The 24484-nt window shown below is 44.3% G+C and overlaps 1 protein-coding gene across 1 annotated transcript; it reads left to right on the top strand.

Annotated features, from left to right (window-relative positions):
- Window positions 1-970: 970 nt before the first annotated feature.
- LOC105454305 lies at window positions 971-5946 on the top strand. The gene is made up of 4 exons (XM_011696855.1): window positions 971-1226; window positions 1361-1438; window positions 1880-4602; window positions 5476-5946. The coding sequence occupies exons 1-4, from the start codon at window positions 1148-1150 to the stop codon at window positions 5944-5946; spliced, it is 3351 nt and encodes a 1116-aa protein (XP_011695157.1). The 5' UTR covers window positions 971-1147.
- Window positions 5947-24484: the final 18538 nt, after the last annotated feature.

Here is a 24484-nt window from a genome sequence, read left to right as displayed (position 1 = left end):
CGGCCTACCGTTAAGGGCACGTGCGCTTTTTAATGTCCCGACGAATGCTTACGATAATGTCCTTTAAGCTTTTATTAACGGTTATCAAGGTACGTGGCCCGAATGGCCATGGCCATTCTCACGCGACAACGCGAGCCAGCCACGATCCTTCGCCCGTAACATTCTTGCCTGGAAAAGTCCCTTTTTTATCCTAATTTTCGATCGAAACTACTTGCACGCGAAAAATTTGAAATATTATAGTCTTCCGATCTTTACGTTAACAGCTTTACATTTTTTAAGTTAAAATTAAAATGAGAGATATGTTGAATTTAATAGCTAATAAATAATCGTAAAAATAGATGACACTTTCTTCGTGGCTACATGACTCGTAAAGTACGCGTGTGCAATCTTTCTGCTCATCTTTGATCCATTACGCCATTAACGGTGCCGGAGGGTCTCGTGTCTCATGGGAAGGAAAGTTTTGCCAATGATTAACCGAAGTCTAGTTCGTGCTTTTGTTGAGAGTCAACTTGCCTCTATAGAGTTGCTAAGAATAATTAAGACTTATCGTTTAATACTAGTCAGTACTTTTACTGCAGACGAGTAATTTATGTTTATTACAAATAAGCTGTAATATAGACGACAAGAATAAAAATTATTTATAAAGAGAGAAAATACTGTAAGTTTTAAAATTAAATTAATTAATAATATTTTATTAATAAATGTACATTTAATAGTATTAAATTAATCAATAGTTTTATTAATAAATTATTAGTTACAGAATTTGTAACTTATTAGATATAAATAATAATTATATATAAATTTAACTTCAGTATAGTAGCAGTTATTATAATTTAAATTATGACGCTTTTAACTTCTTTAGCAAAATTTAGTTTTTACAATTTTAAAAATAGATTTAAATCAAGGCAATATTGCCTCCACTCGCACTTTTATTCATATTTTGATAAACAAAATACGGCAAATCAGACAAGGAACAAGCAGAAGAGACGGGCTCGGTAAAAGACAATCAGGCGAGCTTGTCAATAAGATCTTTTAATAAACTTTTAATAAATTGGATCAAATAGATCCAAAAAATCTACTATCAAAATTCAGCCAGTATTATTTGTATTGAACTATGCGCACATATTCTTCGTATTCGAGGGGCGCGATGCTGCGGCGACAGTGCGATCCAACCAATGTCGTACGAAGGTTATTCAATTCTAAATCCCGAAGGAGTTTATCTGTCGGTCAGTCACCCTAAAATGTTAATGCAATCACGCGCCGACCATTATAAATGTACTACACGAGTGTCGTAAAATATCGTGCACTCGATCCTACAAATGATAATGGCATTTATAACGCAGAGTTTCTGTTTACGCAGCATCCATTTTGCATACTCATGAAAAGACTGTTGGTGGATTTCTGACTTGGCTGAAGGACATCTTTAATAAATCCGCAGGTTAGCCACTGATGTCATTTTTGGGACAGAGGTTACTTTTGCCATTCACTATTACGTAATGCATGTATGTAATATGCAAAAATCAAATCGTACAATGCATGCGATATTATACATGAGCGTGTCTCCCACTAACTATTGACTTAATAAAACAACGATTGATCAGAAATAATATAATTTACAGCGAAATCTTCTCTTCATTTTGTGACAATTTAATATATTATTTTGCCATTATTTACATTACGATATATTTAATAAATGTATTTTATATTTTCAATACAAAAATAATATAATAATACTTATGCAAATTTAAAATTATAATTACAGTAAGATATTAGATAATGTGCATCAAAGGTATATATTTGCTTTTGAAAAATTACAAAGACCCAGAATTTTATCACGTAATATCAAGTGATGTAAGTCATGGATGAAATCATGTTGCAGAGGATAAAAGCCGCAAGGCTGACACCGCGAACGTCGTTCGTGCAGCAACGGCAACAACATTCAATCGATCAGAAATAGCGGCTCCCATGCGGCCGGCGGACACCTCAGACAAGGTCGATGTCGTTAATCAAAAACTGGCTAACTTTTGCGCGGCGCAATCGACGACGAGGTCCGAGTATGGGAACATCCGTGCTGAGAAGCGTGACGCGGCGAACGGCGGACGTGCGTGCACGATTCAACAGTCGGCGATTTACGCTGCGTCGCAGTCGATTCGTTTTGCGGCTGGGAAAGCTTGCGAGCGCGGGATCGAGCCCGACTCCTCGTGGCGCGAGGATTCCGGCAAGATGTATCGATCCGAGAGAAACGGCGGCGCGATCGAATTTGCGGCGAGGGACGATCTCGATGCGGCCTCGCATTATCGTTGTTACACGAGCCCGAGACACTGTTATCGCCTGCCATCGCAGCAGCGGACGAACCAACAGCCCACGTTGCTGGGATTGTGCGCCCTGAATAGATACATCGGCGTGTCAACGCGCGCGCTCGTGGGTTTCGGTCCTAAGAACTCGAAGCCGCCCATCAGAGAGCCCAACGCGCCCGAAAAGCGCGAGAAGAAGGACGAGAGGAAGGACAAGAAGGAGAAGAAGAAGCCGGTAATACGTACGGACGGCGAATCCGTATCCGTCGATAGTAGCGAGAACCGTGCGGAGATGGTGGCGGACGATAACCCGCGGAGCGACCCCGACGTGGTGTTTCGTTACGAGTGGGGCGTGAAACTCGCCGAGGAACAACCGGCCGCCGAGGCGGGGAACGATAACGATAAGTTCGCCGAAAAGGGCCAGCAATACGTCACGAAGCGGCTTTGGGGAGTGAACCTGAAACAGCCGAAGTCGGATATCGCTCCGCCGGCGACCGCGAGTTCCGGGCGAGGAAGCGCGGGGCAGCCTCGAAACGCCTCTTCGATCGTCGAGAGTGGCGATACCACGGCCGTAAGGAGCGACGCTGTCCCAGCGCCGAGCGATTCGCCGAAGAAGTCGGACGCGTCGAGCCTGAGAGATACGACCGCGGAGTACCTCTCGACTCCGTCGCGTCAGACCGGCTTGAGCGAGGATTTTATTGCGGCGCGACCAGATAGCGGTGACGCGAGCTCGTATATGACTTCTACAGAGCTCCGAGAAACTATGAGAACATCCCCGAACACGGTGACGGAGACGATAATCGTCGATAACGAGTACAATATTCCGGAAGAAGCGGCCTCGGATGCCGAGATCACCGCTTGGCAGAATCTCGCGATGAAGTCAATCCCGGACGTCAGGGAGAATTATCTGTCAGCGGATAACGTGGAGAACCTGGAAATGGTATCTATCCGTCCGGAAGCGCCACAGCCCAAGTTGGACGTGCAAATTGTAAGGTCCAACGAGGACGACTTGAAAGACAAAGAGCCGTCGGACTTCGAACAAGTGCCTCCGATATCTGTAGGGATTAAGCCAGTTGGGTCTCCGCGAAAATCGAAAGATTACTCTATCAGCAAGAAAATGCACACTATGAGCACACAGATTCGTCACGTGCATCAACATACGAATAGCACCAGCCTACGACTTGTTGAATCACTTTCAAGCCACCTTGCTCCTGTCAATAAAATTATGCCGACGAAATATCCAGGATTCGCGTCAGCCTTCTCTACGAATCCTGAAGATTCCGTGCCAGAGAAGACGCTCGATGAGACATCGAGGAATAAACAACAGATAGATTCAAAGAGCCAAAATGAGGGAAAGTCTAACGAACCCGATTCGAATGATACATCGAACAGCAACCGATCTCTTTTATCTGCTGAATCTCAAACAGTTCCAAGTGGCGATCAGGAGCGAGCGGACGCTGATCTTGCAAAGACGTTAGACATTATCGCGGACAAGGAAATGGAAATTTCCATCAACCAGTTGCAAAGTACTGGTCGTAAAGAGAATCTCTCAGATTCCATCGCGTCTTCAGAATTTCCGCAGAAGGATAAATCTCATCATAAAGATGACGACGTACAGAATGAAAAAACGGAACGTTACGAGGAGCCATACGTCAATTATGCGGACTCACATGACGAAGGCGCCACACATGTCGATTTCAACAATCATTCAATCAACAGCGATTCGACAGTGAAATCGACTAAGGGAGATTCAAGCGACAATAGCACTACCTTTCACCCGAACGTTGACGACGATCCGAGCAAGGAATACATCATCGATGGCGATTATGTACGATTACCCGGCGATCCTTATCCGTACAGCAGGGAAAACCTGGACAAATGGCGCGTGCCGCGTTCCAGAAATCTCGTCTACAAGTCGTGGAAGCGGGAAACGTTCCGCTCTTCCGATTCTCCCACCGTCAACGTGCGGTCAACCCTGAGGAACGCTAATGACGCGTACGCAAACGCCGCCGGGGAGCCGCGCGTTTCTCACGCCGGTGATGCGGTAATGGAGACTTCAGGAAGCGGCGGCGGCGACGGCGGCGCGAGCGCAAGAAAGCAGACGGGACTGGCGAACGGATTCCACGTGTCCCCTCGCGATCAGCGGGTGGTGTCTGATTGCCTGCGCGGCGACGCCGCGGACGCGCTGGGACTGCGGCAATGGACGAAGGCCTTTTCGCGACTCGACGTCGGCGAGAAGATAAACGAGGCGGCGCGAAGCGGCGACAACGCGCCGTCCCGCGCGCGTTACGAGTACGCGACGGAACACGTAAGTTCCGGTGCACCTTCGCATAATTCAGTTCTCTCGATTAATTAGGACGGGCTTAACGTTGCCGCGACGTAACGAGCCAGGGTTCCGCGAGCTTCAATCTCAGATTGCGCACCCCACTTCCGTTTGCTTCCGACGCTTAAGTGCAACAAGTACGCGAAACGCGAAAATAAATAATATTTCGTTTAATGTTGCAACTTTTAATGTCTCTTTCATATCCTTTTTTAATGATATTTAAAAAAATATATAAAAATTTATTGTTGGTACGTACATATGTAAGGAGCAACATGTAGAAATAAAAAGTTTGAGAAAATTCACGTAATTGCAAAAATTGTAAATATCTTCAATTATAAATCAAATTCAGATGAAAATAATTTCATTATTATATTATAGTGTAAAGTATTTTTTTAATATAATAAATGTATCAGTAATCAATTTTTTTAAAACTGTAAAAATTGATAGAAAGATCAGCAGTGAAATAAGCGATTTGATTATGTTTTTATAATATTCTAATGAGGGAAGCTATTTTACAACTCAATCGCTTAAATTCTGATTTAATTGCATTCGATGTGTAAATCATTTCCATTGATCCATCCGGTACGGTTTCTTTACGTGCATATATCCTCCGCCTCCTGAAATTATTCTCCACTCCCATAAACACGTTCGCCTTCTCGCACTTACGATTAAAAGTGGATAGGGAATCAAGCGGGGCTGTATTCACGAAATTACCGTATACGGCGCGCGGTTAGCTCGCCTTAAGAGCTTTTTTGATCCTCGGGACGATCGGGCATTAATCCCCCGGCCAACGCACCTGTCGAGAGATGCAACAGCAGGAGGAGGAGGAGGAGGAGGATAAGATTGGAGAACGGCTAGGTCGTTCAATCAGACACGTGTACTTACGTGTACATCGGCGTGCATCCCGTATGGACTCTCGGCGCATCTTCTTCGGCCGAGCGGACGAACTATCGACCCGCCGGGATATGCGTGCCTACTGGTCACGAACGCGGCCCCGGAGGCTGTTATTTGACCACCGGCGAGATCTCCGAATCGTCGAGACCCCCCGGTCTAATCATTCAAATCTGCCGGCCTAATCGACGTTACGCCGTACGCACCGCATCCGGTATCCCTCAACCAATGGGGGTGAACGGACCGGACTCTCCCTCTTTGAGTATAGCGAGCAAAGGGATAGGCTCGAATCCGGCCGCCGCATCGCACTACCGCGATACCGGGGCCACCGGCTACCATATTGCGCTACTACCATCGCCGATAATGCCCGCAGGTAATGGCAGACCCCGTGGCCCTGATTACCTTCGCGCTGGTGGAAGACACGCGGACGTAGTTTAGCCTCGGTTACTCGGCAGCTGGTCGTGCCGTGCCGTGCCACTTTCCTGACCGCTCGCTCACCCGCCGATCCTGCTGTCATTTGCTCCTGCGGACGTTCCGCGTGCTCTTCCGCGGACGTTGCTCGCGTCTAACGGAATACGAATAATGAGCGTTGAATGATGCCGCTCGAGTTAGATGTGCGCGGCTTCTCAGTGTCCCGCCTCCTTGTCGAGGTGATCAGAGGCCAGTTATGTGCATTTTCTCAGAGATCGATTTGCTGTTAGTCAATCTCCGGTGGAAGCTCGAGTCTCGCCTCGAGATATAATTTTACGATCTACCAAATTACATTTTAATTCTAGGAATCTTTGGCATTTAATATAATCATTAAAGGTATATTTAATAGAACCACAATTTTCTCTTTGATAAATCTCGCAAAAAAAAAACATTGACTCCTTAAATCCCATTCTTGTTTTTTCGAAAGACGAGAAGGAATGTTATTTAGCAGATGAGACGTTCGCAGCTTTATTATTCCCAAATAACTGATTAGCAAATTTTTTTTTAGTCTCGCGTATCAATTTTGGTGTTATCGGCACGATATTAAACTCTCCGTTAGAAGACGCAACAACGTAACATAACGACGAAGTCGAGGCGGGATTGGCATTGGTAGCAGACGTTGCTTTTATTTACGACTAGATTCCGCTGACTACTCTCCGGGTTCGCTCCTCCTTGACCCTCTCCTCTCGTTCCCGCTGAGGTTAGAACGATCCTATCTACGCGAGAGACGTAGCCGCGGATCATTCCCTTCGGGGTCTCCTGCACTATAAAAGATCGCCCTATGGTTGTATATTACTCACGCCACCGTGTTTTCACTTGGCGCGGCGATCGGCGCCGATATCATAACTCCTTGTCGTACCGCCGTTCAACCAGCAAATCTACCCGGCGACGAGGCCTCCTCCTGGTAGCGATAGCAATTCTGATATAACCGGCAGCCGTTGTAAGACGAGGACGAACATCACCAGGCATATAAAACGAAGCTCTCGTCGGCCGGCCTCGAGTCTTATCGCGCCTAAGTGTGACGAATTTTCTGCATTTCGCAAGCCTGATATAGTGATTTGAAACTTATATATCAACTGACATTGCCTATATTATTAATTGATTAACGCGTACCGGTTGCATACCGATGATAATTTATTTTTTTCCATATAAGAGAGTAAAAAAGTATTAACAAAATAAGCATCTTGTCACTGACTGAAGTAAAAATATAAAAAAAAAAGAAAACATTGAGATTGTTGAAACTTCATAAATGCATGTTATTCACACAACGAGTTCGATCTCACGGAAAATTCGTGTTTGAACGTTCTAATAATGGAACGCCTCGTAAATATGTCGCGACGCTTCCGGTAATGGAAGGTCACCCGGGAAGTGAGTGAAAATTCCACAATGTTAGCGCCGTTTCACACGTAGAGCTATAATCCGGGACGCTGCGACCATCCGCGGCATCCGAGACACCGAAATAGATGGTTTACAGCCTCCCTTAAATACGTCAACGTTTATGCGTGGATTCCCGAAAGTAAATCGACGAGGAATGTTTTCGTATGACGGCGGCCCCGTCGCGAGCCGAAGCCAACTTAAACGCCGAGAAGCCAAGCAGCCTACCCTCCGTCCGAAGCGAGATCACCGGTTATTATTAATAACGCGAAGAGCGTCTTTGTTTACGGTGTCACGGTCTTTTACACGTGGTACGGCTTTATGATACATCGGTGCGGTTAGTCTTGTGCCTTTTGGCTTGCAACAACTATGCGAACCAATAATTATTATTCTGACGTCCGAAAGAGAGATCGGTATGATAAATATAAATTGTCAAAAGTTACAGATTTAATCTTACGAAATAAATAAAACATTTGATAGATATACAAATATTAAAGTACTCCATATGTTCCTAGCTTTTTTTAACTAATAGTCATAATATGTATAGTCATAATATGTATAATATAACAAAACAGTTCTTTTTTTGTCAGAAGGGAATCATATCAAGTTTATACAAAGCGTTGCGTGTATCCAGCATTGCGAATGACAACCGTTGTCAAAAGTTTCAACCCTAGTCCTAGGATATGCCCTCAGGTGGCGGATCGAGGACTAAATAACGGGTGTCGCCCACTCGGATCTCGCAGAGATGAGACGACATGATTCCGCTCGAGTGGTCGCGCCTCGAGCGGGGTGCAAGTCACCCCGCGATCGTTCGCCGCAGAGCGCAACCGTCCGTAGTGACACCACAAAAAATCACGGCGCCGCTTTCCGGCCGGATATCTTTCAATTACACGTTAATATGATAGGCGGCGGGCGTAGCTGCAAGTCACCGCCGCGTCGTTGCTCGCAACATGCGCACCACACCACACACGCATACGCTCGCCCACACGCACAACGCGTACGCCGATCGAGAGGTCCGATGTGCGTGTACGCGTGTGATTAATCGACGTCAACCGCAGACCACGGCGCGAACCTCGCCGAGGGAATCGCCCGGCGTTTCGTTGACACGTCGATTCGCGGTTTACGCGCGCCGAAATACCCGCCGCGCCACGCCACGCCGCATCGCGCGCGACGAAATTTATGCGTTGGACGCGCGCGCGCGAAGATCGCTAGCGCGAAATGTTTGCGTTGCACGAGGCGGCACGGCGCGCGCGGTTAAACGTGGTTGCAACATAACATGTAGAGCACGTTGTAGCCTAATCGCGTTCTGGTAGACAGCCAACTCTCCTCCGGGGCTCCGCCGCCGGAGTGTTTTTTCAATCGTGATATCATAGGGTTGCACGCACAAAGTGAAACCTACGCACATGATCTTGGCAGTCACGAGTGCCGACTTAATTTTATGGCGACCGCGTAACGGGGTTAAGAAAACTAACAGATTTCAGAAAGAAAAAGAGAGAACGGGAGAAAACGAGAGGGAGGAAGAGAGATAAACCAGTTTCATACTCCGGTTACATCAGTCGAATAACTATAGAAATAAAAAATAAATTAGTAATATCGATATTTCATTTGCGAACATGGAAACGTATAACTATTCTGTTGCAAAGCAAAGGATTCAATACTGCGATGCAAAAGTATTCGACGTTTCTCTCTCTCGAATACACCGGCTGCCTTTTCCCACAGAAAAGACGTCAGGAAATGAAAAACATCTTTGCGAACGGGAAGCTTGTTATTATCGATGAACATCTGTTACTCGTTATTCTTATTCGGAAGTTAGGATAATTAAGCGAAATTGCGTGAAAAATAAATTATCTATTGTCATGTTCTATTTCCGACTCTTCTCTCGTTCGGCATAATTAAATTTTATTACGCGAATGTAACATTCGATTTTTTTTTTACTCAATTAATAAAGACACAATTTCGTTTAAAGGTATTATTAAAATCTAAATTTTTAAGTAAAAAACGCTAAGCCTGGCCAATTAGTCTTTTTACTCAGTCTCGAATTAATCGACAGAAGGACGGATATCATGTACTCTTTGCTTCTCATAGTTGCGTTTAATTAATCAATTTATTAATTAACGCGTAGGTTAAATTCATTGGATTCAATTAATTAAGCTTCATTTAATTGCTTCATTCGATCGCTTCGACGTTCACATTTATTCACACGCATGATAACGTCTGTCAATGATCTTTCCTAATATGGCAGTGACTCATTTTTCGAAGGCACAGCGATCGATAAGCGTGGTCGCGTCGCGATAAGCGCCGTCGCAGTTTCTTCGCCCGCACGCCAGTCGCATCGTTTTCTCGTTAACGGAGGAGGGAATGCAATAAGCTCGAATCCCGACACAGCGCACAGTACTTCGCGGATATTAATTGTCGTTCGTGACGCACGTTTGATTGTCCACGAATCGAATCCCCGAGACCGAAGCCCCGATGATGAACGTTTCAACGTTTCGATCGCGCGACCCCCCTGACTTTGATTGAACGAACAACGGTGAATATCCGCAACGCCGAAGATCTCCCAAGGCACGCGGGGCAGCAAAAGTTGATTTTTCCCAGCGAGATCGCTTCCGTTGCGCCGCGCGGACTGTCATTTCTCCTAATCGCAGCATCTACCTCCGCTAATCATTACTTCAGTCGTTGTCGATTACTGGCCACAAATCGACCGAATCACTCTTTCTCTTTCTCTCTCTCTCTCTCTTTCGCCGTCTTTCCCATTATTATTTCTACTACAGGAGAAAATCGACAGAGATGTTAATAAATATGTTTGTGAGACGCACGTAACGACGACAGGCATTCGATCGAATGGAAGACATTAACACCGTGCTGTCAACGTTAATATCTCGCGGCGATAATGATTAACCCCGCTAGAGCTTAACACGTCGATAAATACACCATATCCTGCTTGCGATTATCTATTTATGACTATCTGCCGCGATCACCCGAGAATCGTGTAGCAAGGCGACAGGCGTCGATCGAAGGCTTCGCACTCGTCAATCTTATCGGACCTGCTATATCCCCGTCGACCGTTAAGTCTCACATCGGCGGGCATTAAATTAGATCACCTGCATGTGCGCGCGCACACACCGCTGTCTCTGATTTATGGTAAACATTGGACGGTCGCCATGAAAGCACGTGTATTCACGCTAAATGCGCGACATTCGCTGTATGTTCAATTTGCCACGCGTGACTTGCCTGGGCTTTAAGTACACGGAGCGGAAGCGCAGTGCCAAGAGGCAGAGCCAAACAGACATGTAGCTAATGTGTAATGGCGTAATTTGCCAAGGGGCTTAATCGCATCATTGTTACTTGGCCGTTCATCGGAGTGGAATAAGCTGATCGCGTCTCAAACATCCTCGCGCGCAGCGACTCGGCTCCCCGGCGCTCGGCCGGCGGAACCAAATTGCACTACGTCGTAAAATTATTAGCAACCGGCGATAATTATTAGACGCGCAAATGACGGAGTTAATCCTCAGTCGACGAGCGCACGGGAAAGGAATAATACTGCCGTGACAATAAATATCACGTTGATGCTTTCTTATTGCGCGAACGAGATTACGAGAACTCTGCAGTTACTAGATCGCGCAAATTATATTTGCGCAAGAAAACTGCTGTTAAAAAAATGCGATTTATTACCGCTAAAAATGTGTAAACATGCACAAATGTGTACATCTCTTTGAAAGGTGCAGGATACCTTTAATAAACTGTACTAAATTATATTTTGCGTTAAATTAAAGCATTTGAGAAATTTTTAAATTCTTTGAGAGAAAAGAATATTTCAATAATTATATTTAAATATATTGAAATTCTGAAAACCACATGGTGATTAATTTCACACACATGAAAGAGAGAAAGAGGCGGAGAAGAGAGAAAAAGAGTTTGTCAGTTGCAACACGCAACTTTTGAGGATATACGAGCTTAGCGGTAAGGAAATGTCAAACATAGGCAGAAAATTCGGTCATTTAAATTTAGTCGCGTCGCATAAACATTTCGCCTTGGCGCTTCGTTCGCCAAACGCGGCCGATTCAACGACAACGGTTCGGTACCTCTCGTTTATCCGGACTGATGCACCCTTGTAAACAAATTGTTCTACAAAGTCTCGCGCAAAGGCGCTTTCCCCGAAGAACCGTTTGCGCGCCGGAGGAGATTCGGAGAGGCGGCGGGCACGTTTGGTGTCGTCACCCATAAACAAGTCGCCGTTAATTTCGAAATAACTTGGCAGCCTGGGCCAGCTGTTGGCAACGAGCCCCTGTTGACATAACTTTGACAAAGTCGTTGACAAAGTCTTGGTGCAGCTTTTTACGAGCGCCGGGCCATTAAAAGCTGATAAATCTCTCCGGGGCTCACTCTTTCTCTCCATCTCTCGCTCCATTCTTACGAGGCTCGCGATCTCGCGAGCACTATTTCCATCCGACGCGACGCGTCGCGACGTCCGCCTGGCAGCTTGTGAAAATATCGGGTGTCCCCCCCCCCTCCCCTAGGGTTAAGCTTCTCCCCTTCGCCATCCGTCGGATATTCTTCCTCTCGCGCGACCGTGTTTGTCAAACCGGTGGCCACCGCGGCCAAACAAACATTTCGTACCACCCGTTAGTGACACACGACTGTCGCGCCCGCACGCGCCGTTCGTGTGGGATTATTAATAGTCGTAGCGACGAACTCTTTTCCTCCGCTTCAGGGATGGAACCTACGCCCTGAAGCTGTGACGCTAATGCGAGATATAGCTGTCATTATTCACACATGAATGTCTTTAGAAATTTCATATAACATTAAAAATAATTTCACACTGATTTATGTATTGTCAAACTATTTGACAATATTTAGGTCATTTAAAAATATAGATTCAATATGAAAAATTAGATATGTATTAATAATTTTAAATCCGTGAGAAAATAGTTCGCAAACTCCAAAGAGAGTTTGAGTAAAAAGATCTGCTATATTTGCTATATATGTCATAAATAGTTTTCTCTGTTACACTTATTTGCATACTTTGATCTCTTATTTTATAAAATATGTAAAAAGAATTCAGACAAATAATAGCATTATATTAAATGTATCGCAAATTTTAATCAAGGAAAAAAGAATTTTTCTTTCATAAAAAATGCGCATTTTAATTTATTAATTTAACATAAAATTATCGAGAAACTTCAAGCGAGTACAAACAATTTCAATCCCCAATCCGATCAATATAATTACGAGTCCTCAGTTAGGTAGCATATGTTTCGTTCGTCCGAAAATATATTCTGTCCACGAACGATACCCTAAGAGAACATCAAAAATAATACGTCACTGGTTTCTTTCGAGCCCGTAATCGAGACTCCCATATGTCTGGCGCCCCCGACATAAGTATACCGCTACGAGAAACGAAGCTTGATCGTACATCATACGGAAGTGGATGACGAGAACCGTTTCATTGAAAAGAAGGAACTGCCATTTTTAGAATAACGTCAGAAATTTCATTCTGATAGTAAAGATTTACTTTCACATTACAGAGCAATGATATTTTAATAAATTATATAAATCTAATAAAATATACATATTGCAACATTAAGGCTGTGTCATCAAGGAACATCAAAAACACTTTTTCAAGCACATTGAGAACAGACGAAATAATAATCTCAAAACAAATAGTTCGGAAACTTTCATTGGAATCATCAAAATCTCCGATTGAGCCACTAGCCGCTAGGTAAAAGGGTTAAAGGTTGGAACGTTGACCATCCTCGCAGCCTAAAGGCATTCATTGATTACACTGGCCGCGGAGGGCCAAGGGATTTTAATTAGTAGCGTTTGCGCTTCGCAAACACCGGCCGATATGTCCCGACTGTATCGAGCTCGGGAGCACGAGATCGACTTCGAGAGCAAAAATTCTCAGCAGAATCCACCTTTGATTCATAACCGCGACATCAATACACGACAAATTTCTCCGCGTGACTTAAGAGATTTCATATTTCCACTTGTAAGTCTATCTTTTCTCAATTATTTCCGGGCTTCTTCAACAAGAATGCAAATAGCCATATGGTATTTTTAAATCGTTCGGAACGGAGTTAACTGTGTCCTAACTTCATTTTCACATTCTTTCTTTCGCGCCTTCTCTGCCCCTCCCCCTCCCGGTACGAAAATAAGAACCCTTTGACACGTAGACCCTCATTATGGAACCGGGATTCCATCCAGATGGTCGCCAACCAGTGACAAAAAAGTGTCCATCGCCGGTATTTCTGGAGTGTAGACGCCGCGGTCCCGTGTCGCTCTCGCACTTCGCGCGTCACCCCGGCGTGACAAATGAGACGTTGTCGTACGTTTGTTCAAATTACTCCCGGCGCATTCCGCGCGCTTCGCTCGCCTGCCGCTCTCAACGCGCGCTTTGAAATATTAGATCCTCGTCGCTTCCTACCGCCCTCTAACGCAACGACAGACGCCCGTTAGTGTCAGAAATTTCGGAAAACGTTAGAAGAGAAACCTGTTCGGAGATGTTCCTCCGAGATATCGAGAGCGAGAAACAGTAAGTAATAACGCGAAGAGAATCGTCAGAAGTGAAGAATGAATCGCGAAGAGAATTGCACTTAACGTTTATCTTTTGCAAAAAATAGTCCTGGTGTAAATTAACGAAACGTCATTTATTGCCGTAGTGTACCGATTGTCGATGAGACGCGATGGGAAAAATAAGAATAACACAATTCGGTCACGCAGGGGATACGATATTAACACCGCGATGTCAAGAGTCATCTCGTAATGGTCGTGTTCCTGCGACAAGCAATCCGGAATCAATTATGGGGCATGCCCTAAGGAACTCTCTCCGATGCCGTCGACGGCAAACCGAGCGAGCGAAAAAGAGAGACAGAGCGCGGGGAGCTTTTTAGACAGCGGCGACCATTAATCACCCGCTTTTTAGCCGAAAATTCCCTCGCGCCTAGTTTACAAAACGAGGGTCGTCGAAATCGCCCCGTCACCCGGTACAAGGGTACCGGCTTTTTGTACTTTCGACGTTGATCTGCGTCTAACTCGCAGACTCGATTCTCGTTTCTGTACAAAATAGATCGGTCCCATCTTTGTCCCGCCGCGTTTTTCGGACAATTCAAGGATCGTCACGGATCAGTCTTTGGGCCGACGACGCTAATCGATATTTACTATGAAATTCTACTTTTATATAGATCTACTATAGAGTCGCGATTATACCAAGCTTGATTCACAGAAGGTGTAAATGCATTCTAAATCCATATTAAATTAAAGATGATTCCAAATGTGTTATTTTCGTGTCAAATTATTTGTGTACTCAACATTCGCAAAGTAAGCACACTTTGATGATTCGATTTTAGTATAATCGGGCATTTCTCGTAGCTGTCATCCACGATCCAACGATTTGTTTAACGCGTCACGTCTAATTAACAACTCTCCCTCGTGCTAAAAGTTTGCATCGTTAAGAACCCGCTCATTAAGGCTCGGTCGCGAATTACCTAGCGCTCTCCGTCGCTTTCTCAGAAATCTCGGTAACGATCCCCGATTGCGCTCCGGCCAGCGAGCGGAGTGGAGATCGGTTTCGGTGGCAGCACGTCGGTCGTCTGCGAAGGGGACCGCTATCCCGGGGATCGGTTTACACGAATCGGAAAGTCGCCTCCGCGGCTGTCGGTGGTCTAGCTGTCACGGATAAGGACTGAAATAACAGAGACGCATTAGCGACGCGAGGATCAAAGTGCGCGCGAGTTGCAGGAGAAAATAATAAAAGGAGAGTGGCACACGGGGAAGCCACCCAGGCTGTCGCGCCGTGAGTTTAACGCGTACGTTAATGCCTGTCGGCCGGCCTGGACCTCGTCCTCTATAATTAGCCTGTATTGTGTTACTCACGAGCGGATTATTGCGCTCATAAAGCGTTCATAAAGTTTTTCGGGTGCGGGATGACGACAGTCTCCGTCGTTGCTGGCAACGGACTAATTCGATATTCTAGATCGCAACGTTTAATTCCCCAGTGTATTCAAAAATCTAAATCGAGAAAAGTATACCAGCATAAGAACACTGTCAGATATTTGAGATATTTACATTTAACAGGCGAAGGCAAAAGATCTCTTAAATATTGAAATTTAATAATTAAACCAACGAACAATGAAGTTTCAATATGCAATTTTTTAATTTCACTTTTGCATAAACTCAGTGAGTAATTAAAAAAATAAATGTAAAATGCAGTGTCTTCTAGTGATTGAAGTTATTTATTTACAGTAAAGTTAAACAATTATTCATAATATCTCACAGACTTATGCATTCTTCATATTTTTGTTTATCACACTCAAAAAACGCGTTTTAAATCACGTTTTATGCAATAGAGAATAAATAAAACATTTCTCTGTATCGAACATTTTAATATCTATAAAAAAAAATCTTTTTAAATCAATAAAATTTTTCTAATTTTCATTTAAAAAAGAAACGTTTGTATACGTATACTATATTGCACAATTTCGCGATGAATTCCACGCCTCGGGCAAATCGGTCTTGCACTTAACGTATACCATGAATTTTCATTTCGCCAGATGATTATGTGATGCGCGCGCGCGATAAGTTCTATTATTATTTATCGTAGACTGAATTTTCGCACTGTACGGTCGCCCGTGCATTCCGCCGCCACGCTTCGGGCGTTTCGAGGGGGTTAACCGTTATGTCATCGCGCTACGTCGGAGAAGGAACCTTGAGAAATATCGCAGACCGTATCGCGATCGGCATGAATGCTTCGTTACCGGCGAGACGACGTGCCGCGCTATATGCCACAGGCGAATACGATATACATACGTATATTGTATTTATAATGCATTTAATTTTCAAACTTATCATTTTACTTTTTGCCCATGACAAAAGAATTCTACTGATTCCTTTTTAGCTTTTGTACTGATAATAATTCTTTTCATATTTATAATAATTTTATACTCATTCCATTACAATACATTTATATTTTATTATATCATCTTTTGTAATAATATTAAAATAATAATATTAAAATAATATTAAAATAATAATATTAAAGGATTATTAATTATTTCTCTATAAGTTTCTAAATTAATTTTTAATATAAGCACAAGTTGAAATTTCTTAAGCTATTATTTTTATCATTTTTATTCAAATATCTTTATAATTATTTGTATATCCTGTACTTTATACCAAATCTCATCCTATTTTGCAAAATAATCCTAATAATTTATTACATTAATGAAAATATAAAAAAAGAAAAAGATTTTATTGATCTATAAATATACGTGCAACTAACGATGCTTCGTGTCGACGACTCAACTCTGTTACGACGACGAGTCGTTTCTCGTGCCTTTATGTCGTACATTCAATTCCGATCGTACTCATATATCAACTCGTAATCGGAAACATGAGTTTTACGCACGTAATTGCCGGCGAAAGGACGTTGTAAAGCGTCCATTACGATTCCTTTTAAAATACGATCGTAAAAGTTGATAATAATGGTAAAATGGCGCGCGCGATCTCTCCTCCATCCAAATAAATTAAACTGTTACATACACACAACGCATCATTAATTACGAGGATAAAGTACGATTCCACCTTGATTTCGCGTATAATATTGAACACTGAAACAGAAGGCACGAGACTATATGTGTTAGATATCCAACTGAGGCGTCACGTACGAATTACCTCGATTGATATTACCAGCGATAAATTTTAGAAGATAAAGCGTACCGAGCGACGTGCGAGTCTCTATTAAATTTATAAGCCATTATATGCGATAAGATAAAACTGCTATTAAGATACGGCACAAATTGGAGCGTTGAATGCCCCGCACTAATATTCGACTAATAGAATCCTATCTCTTGCCAATTAAAAATCATCACGACGCCGAGATAGGGCAATCGCCGTTGTACCTTCTAATTAGCAGCATCTTATTCTCGTTGCGCTCACACCCGCATTTCGGTATCTAAAGCAATGACTGTCTCTCTATATATACAATCCCCTGCAATTGCGGCGGCAGTAAAAAGGCCCGATGGTCGCTAAGCTCGTTAAGATCCCGACGGTTGTACACGAGCGGATCTAGCCGGTCCCACAGTGGGACTTCAGGAAGCGCGTGTGTTCGCGGGTAATAAAGTCACTCGGGCTATACGCGCTGTTCGCCGGCGCAGAAGTGGGTTTTGTCCTGTACCGATAATGGCGGCACTTCATCAAGGATCCTCTCGGCCTTGAGAGAGCCCCGGCCCTTCTTTCCTGCGGGATGCTTCCTCTTCGGCCGGAGAGGACGCAGGAGGCCATCTGTTTCGTCATTACCGGCAGGCAGTAAACCACCTCCAACCACCGCCACCGCCCCCGTCTAGTCCGGCTCTAGGTCCCCTTGTCGTCGTCCCACGGGTGATACATCGTGTTTCCTTATTTGTCGGACGTGCTGCGGGAAAATCGTCCGAGAAAATCGAGTGATTTGTCCGGGAGGTGTTAATGGTGCCTGCCACTCGTACCCATAGATGTTTCTTCCTTTCCCTCACCCTACGTTTCTAAGCCCTAAACGCGGACGAAGTTATATCGCGAGACGTTGAGTGTCATCGGAGCGAGAGTGGAATAATGTGGAATCTCTGAGATGAACCTCTTTTTTATTATAGATCGGTTTGTATGAATGAGCTGAAAGTTTGAAGCCAAATGGTTTATCCGGATAACAATAAGTAGATATATATAATTTCAATCGTTGACAATAAATGCTGACATATACGACCGACACATGTAAATTCTTCATTTTTAAAAGCCGAGAGTCGAGAGACATTGTCGCTTATTCATATATCGTGTTCACATTTCAGATTGGTTGGTTTAAGCGGTTTGCGTCATTAGCCAGGCTATTCCAAGCATCGACGACAAGTTCACTTTGGCGCACAGACAGGCGCCGGGACAAAGGGGACCAAGGAGGGGAAGAGAGAAAACCGCGCGAGAGAAGACGTGCCACGGATAATGCGGCGAGGAAATATCTTCGGAAGCCGTGAACCTGTCAATAAGGTGGATTCCTTCGGCGGCTCCTTCTCGTCTCTCGAGAGTGGAGGATAGTGTGAAAGAGGTGCCGCTTAGACAGGGGAAGAAAGAAAACGTGAAACACACACGCTCGATGAAGAAAGAGAGGGAGAAAGAGAGAGAGAGAGAGAAAAAAAAAGACTAGAGGATCCGCGGGATGAGTACGTTCGCGTTCCGAACGTGTGTTTCTGCGCGAATGTGTGTGAGTTCGTGAGTCCGTCGCGGCGCATTCCCCGCGAGAGCTCGGAAGCTCGTCTCGCCCTGCACGCCGTGACTTGCAGCTCGATTTCTGGTCCACCGAGTTGGCCGGGATACAGAACGCGGCGTTGCTTTTCTTCGAATGCCGAATCGCGCGGAGAAAGAAAAAAAGAAGAGTGAGAGAGAGAGAGAGAGAAACAAAGGGAGGGTGGGAGAGAGACACCCGGTGCCAGTCATTAGGCCGTATCGTATGAGAGATCGTTAAGGGGAAGTGCTCTCGAAGAGAAGTGAGCCGATACTGTGTTATACGCGAGCGCGCGCTCCGTCACATTCGAACTTCACTTGGCTTCTACGTCGCGTCGCTACGGCGACGTTATGTAATTACCGCACTGAGGAAAGAGTTTGCGCCCGTCGTCTTGATGATATCGGACCGCTTTCCCGTGAGTATATCTCGCTTTTCGATCTCGAGGAAGGCGCGTATTGACCGTATTGACCAGATATCAGATATCTTTTCGATTAGCGAACTGCTACACCGCGCTATCGAGCCGGTAATTAATCGTTTGAAACGACGTATCAAGAAAAATATCGCTCTTGCTTTAGCAAGTCTAAAGTATGAAAAACAACGGCGAAGAAAAAGATACCGTTTTGAAAATGTGTGTAATTCTCTACTTAAATTAATACTTCATTAGTACCTAATACTTTATTCTTTTTTCATTCCTTCAGACTGATATACTTAATTATCGATTTGTCGTAAAAAAGAATATATAAGAAGAAAAAATATATAGGCATACAGAAACAAGTGATATTTCTTAATTCTTGTAAACGTTTGCCGAATGCGAACAGAAGGACGTTTTTAAAAGTCACGTTTTCCCGATCCATCGTTCACCGGATCGCGATCGCATGGAATTATTTCCGCCGATGGAACGTTAACGTATCATCATCCGGCGTGAGACCGTAAATCAGCGATTGCCGCGGTACGGTCGCCGTGAATCGACTAATCTCTCGATTCACACGAGGCAAGGACGTGGAACGGCCTCTTGAAAGGTGCGACGGCTACCTCCACGGAGAGAGGACCCGTCGTCTCTTCTTCTTCTCGTCGTCGACCGGCATTTACAATCGTTAGCCACTCCGTTGCCCACCTCGGGAATCGTTTAGCGTAATTACGGCTCTTGTCACTAGCGGCCGGCCGTCTCCATGCCCCGTCTTTCTCGCCCCCTCGACGAATGCAGCCTGTTTATTTCTTTTTTTTTTATGCGCGCCCCGACGAGAAGGAGAAGAAGAAGAAGAACTCGACACCCGGTATCAGGCTGACGGATACGCTCGATGGACGGAACCCTCGGCATTCCATTCGACGACACTAAGCTCGCCGCCCCGGCGATGTATCGTGACGACACGAATGAATTCTATCATTCCGCTCTCGTCTCTCGGGGCATCTTGCACTCTCATCCGGGGAGAAGCGATAGAATGTGGACCGTATAACTCCGCGCATTAACTCTCTCGCCCGCGCGCGCGCGCGCGACGTCGGACAGCTCCTCGTGACTGTTATAAATTACAGGTGTAAATGCACGCGGAAAAGAAGGATGAGCAAGAGAAAACACGGTTCTGTACGTCGTACAACATCCCATCTCGAAATAGGGCTTGAGAAAGAGAGAAAATGGATTTTTTTTTACTAAATATCTTGATTATTTATCACTTTGCGGTAAAATCCAACTTTCACGACAATATCGAGTGAATGGAAAAGTCAAATCACGAAGGTGAATACCATTCACATCACAATCACAATTAATCAGGTATAATACCAGATGCTGAAGCGTTGTAACGGACTACAGTGCAATTCGGAATGACATTGCCGTTCACCTCGCCGCGTTCTCTCTTTCTCTTTCGCGATTGCGAGCGAATCGCAGCAATTGCAAGCTGGAAACGGAATCGTAATTTAAAATTGCTAGACCGATTCGCATTGAACTCTCGGACGCAATAAGCGTGCTCACAATTTGCCAGGCCTCGACCACACACGTCTGAGCGTAAACGCGAGTATTGATCGAACAGATCTCATCCGCAACGGTGCCGTTTAATGTACGCAACCGGAGAAACGGAAAAGTGCGTCGTACTTTGTACTATATACGATTGAATCGTTGCTGGACTCGTCGATGTGACTCGTGCGGATTTGTATTTCGCCTCGAAACTTCGTCGGCGCCGATACACTTTGCATGTACTAAAGATTCAAGATCAAGTGCAGCGCGGCGTAATTAATATCGAAGGAGACAGGACAAGGCGACGTGTCGATGAAGGACCGACCCGGCGACTCGATCGTCTCGGGTATCCGGCGACTTATTAACACAATCTGAAAGGGGACTTTGCGATCTGAGATACTGGCCTTTCGCGCGACTACCGGCACATCCTCCAAGTGGAAGCTTCATTAGCTGACTTTAATTACCTACACCGGCGAGTATACACCGGCGACTGAGATCGTTGTCACGAGCGCCGGATAGCGACGACCGCGTGTGAATAGACACTGCTCGGATCGTCGCGCCCTGATCGTGGACGGTCATTTATCAACTTGATAGTGATTATCGTAATTAATATCGCCGGCGGTATGGCGTTCGCACTGGCGAATATCGCGAAGTTAATTTTTGCCCCGTTGTCAATCCGGGGTTTATTCCCAGCAGCATTGATTAGAATCTGGCGACGATTAATGATTAAGCGGTAGAAAATAAGCGTATAGTAACAATTTAAATTATGAAATTAGCCTATCTGATTGTTTCCGAAAGGCAGATAATGTTTCTAAACAATTATTTAATCCAAAAATTATTAACATATGTTGCAACCCCGTATAAAGAGAACGAAAATATCGTTTCATAATTTTAGTTTGAACAATAAAAACATATATGTAAGTATATTTAATAAAGATTTATGTGAAGAACTAAATTAATTTGTTTAACGATTTATCGTCTTCATAAGAATTAATATTATTATTATGTTTTTATATTTAGCTTCGATGACAGATTTGAAAAGTTATCACATAACGCAACGCGTTATTATAATGCGTGTCTAAAAGGATAAGTCACATTCGCGTTCGCTTTGTCGACGCGAGGTGGACAAGGAGACGGTCCAAGAAAATTGAGCAAAGCAATAACATTAATCCAGGACGCTGCCGTAGCGAGAGAGCTCGTCTGCTCGCGGTCGCCGCGAGTCCGTGCGAGCCTCGAAGAGTAATCCCTAGCGGTTAGGCTTTTGGATGCCCGCATAAAGCAAGCCTCGTGGAATGAACTCGGAAACTCACCCTTGTCCGCTACCCCTGGTCCACGGTCCGTTTTGGTCACGAGCTGTCTCGGCACCGTCGCGGTTTGTCCCTCGACGAGATGCGGTCTGGATCCCGAGCCCCTCCACCGCGGCGTCTGTAATTTTAATAAGCCATATTACGAGGTTGTATCTATCTATGGAAACTGCCTTCGCGCTTGGGTAAACCAGTCAAATACAAAGAGCCAATTCGTCTCTGCGCGACCCTTGTAAGTCTTTAAATACAAGGAGAGGGACACGAAATATCTTTATATATATGTATGTTGGTGCATCTAATATGTTTGATTGTAGCTAAAGCAAAGATGAAGTGACGTTTTATGTAAAATGTTGGCGATTGTTAGACTAGTAAATTTAATTATTCAGTTGAACTAGTTTATCAGTTCAACTAAACATCCATTCGACAAGTACAAGAGAAAGTTTCACGAAGTTGACACTTTAATTTAATTAACGGATTATACATTTGTTATGTCGTTTCATTACGGGGGAAGTGCGTCGGGAACAAACGCGATATCGCTTTAATGAATTTCCAGCGGGACGTCAGGAGGCGTCATCCCCACTGCCAGAAGGCGGTTAGCCGGGGATTAAGTGGGGCAATCTGCGGCATTTTTTTTCTCCCAAACGACCAAGATTTTTATGCCTAATTAATCGCCATAAATCCGGGGGGAACGACGAAGGATTACGGCGAAATTTGCGCGAAAGCGTCTTTCAACCGGGGTGATTAAATGATTTGTGGATACAGGCGGAAGATGCTTCACGCCTCGTAATTGCGTTTAAGCGCGCGTCGCCGTATATCATTGACTTTTCAGAGACGGAGGGGCTCCTCCAGATAACTACAACTTTGGCAAATCGGCCGAGTTATAAATTACCTATAACGTTTTACTGTTCGTAATTTTAACTTTAGATATTAGGGTATTGCGCACAAACACTCGCGATAGTCGCGATTCGGAAGTAACACATATGATAATAAAAATCACGATAGAATTTTCATAAAAGTTTGTTGCAGCAACTGCGAATGACGTTCTGCCGGCGACGTGTAAAATTCAATGTCACTACGGAAAATGCAAGGATTACACAACGGCTGGATGGATGCCTCTTACGAGCACTTGTACATCGCGCCTCCCGCGCCTGCCTTTCGTCCACATTTATCAATTTAGACGAGGTACCGCGCACGGAGGTACGCCCCGGAAAGTCCCGGCAAGGCAAGCCAGCAGCAAGAAACTGCAGGAGCCCAAAGTTATCCGCGAAGTTTCGAGTGCAGAGCCAGTTGATTTATCGGGCTCATTACTGCCAGGAAAGAGGGAGGACTACAGCAACAGCCACCCCCAGCGGCGTGTTTTACAAGACGGCATTAATTGCTCGAATTAAATATGCACCTCTCTCCGCGCCGTAATTTATTTCGGTTTCCTGAAGCGCCTTAAGTCGCCGGGGAAGCCGGGCGCTCCACGGCATCGCCGTCGCTTTCCACGGACGTTAATAATGGGCCCGCGAGATATTAATTGACGTGGCTGCCGTGGAAGGTCCTCTCGATGTTTTAATCTCAACGGCAATCTCTCTCTCTCTCACTCTTTCCTTTTTTTTTATTCAGTTACACGCGTCGATCCTGTAGCGCAGCGTGTTGTCTCGTTGTAAATCGATGGTCCGCTTTCATCCTTTTAACCGTTTATTCTGTTAACATTGTTACTCCGGTTTATGTTAAATCGTTGTTTTTCTTAACTTATATCACCCTGTACTTTTTACATTGATCGCTACAATTTTTTGCCACAACATTTCCTTCGTGTGTGTAGTTTCTTCAAATTAATTCAAGTGATTATTAAGATGAGCCTCCGTCGATAGTCGTCGATTGCAGAAAATGTGTCTTGAAAAAGAGCGAGGCAATCAAACAACAGATGAATCTCTTTAGATAATTATGACTTGAAGGTCCAAATTGGCAAGTGGATGTTAATCGAAGTCTGGTTGAGCTTAGGAATCGAGTAATTCGATTGAGACGAACGATAAGAATAAGGAAGTTTATAAGACAAAGGCGCAAACAACGGATGAAACATCGAGTGATCCAATCAGGAACAAGGAGAATGAAGCACATGTAATCCGCCGCGGTCAATCAGTGAAAATGGACTCTTTAGGTAAGATCCCCCAGTCCTGTTTGAATCAGAAAGAAGTGAGGGTTGCGGAAGGTTTCATAAGCCAGCACATTAGATAAGATTGCAAATAGATGATTTCAAATTTGAAATATCGTAACTGCAAAATAAAATAATATATGTATTATCAAAGGCTGCACTGAGAAAAATGGTTTGTTTGTATACCAACAAGATGTATATGGCTGAATGAATTTTGGTGAAACCAAACAGAATTTCGGATTATAATAAGAGGATTTGATATTGTATTACTAGAACGTTTGATAGACTTTACTATACGGATTTAATTAATATTTTCGAGTTGGATCTACAAAATTTCTGGTTATATTAGTACGCTCTATCGCCATAAGATGGGCATGGGACGAATTCAATTCTCGTATTTAAGAATCACTACGGAATAGTATAAAAGATGCAGCATCATGAGATCTTTAAGATCTCTTAAAGTGAGATCAAATTTTGATAGTAATTCTGAATCTTAAATTCAGAAT

Source organism: Wasmannia auropunctata, unplaced genomic scaffold (assembly GCF_000956235.1).
Source record: "Wasmannia auropunctata unplaced genomic scaffold, wasmannia.A_1.0 LD335987.1, whole genome shotgun sequence".
Taxonomy (NCBI): Eukaryota; Metazoa; Arthropoda; class Insecta; order Hymenoptera; family Formicidae; genus Wasmannia; species Wasmannia auropunctata.
The sequence above is the reverse complement of the archived record's forward strand: the minus strand, read 5'-3'. Positions and strand labels throughout refer to the sequence as shown.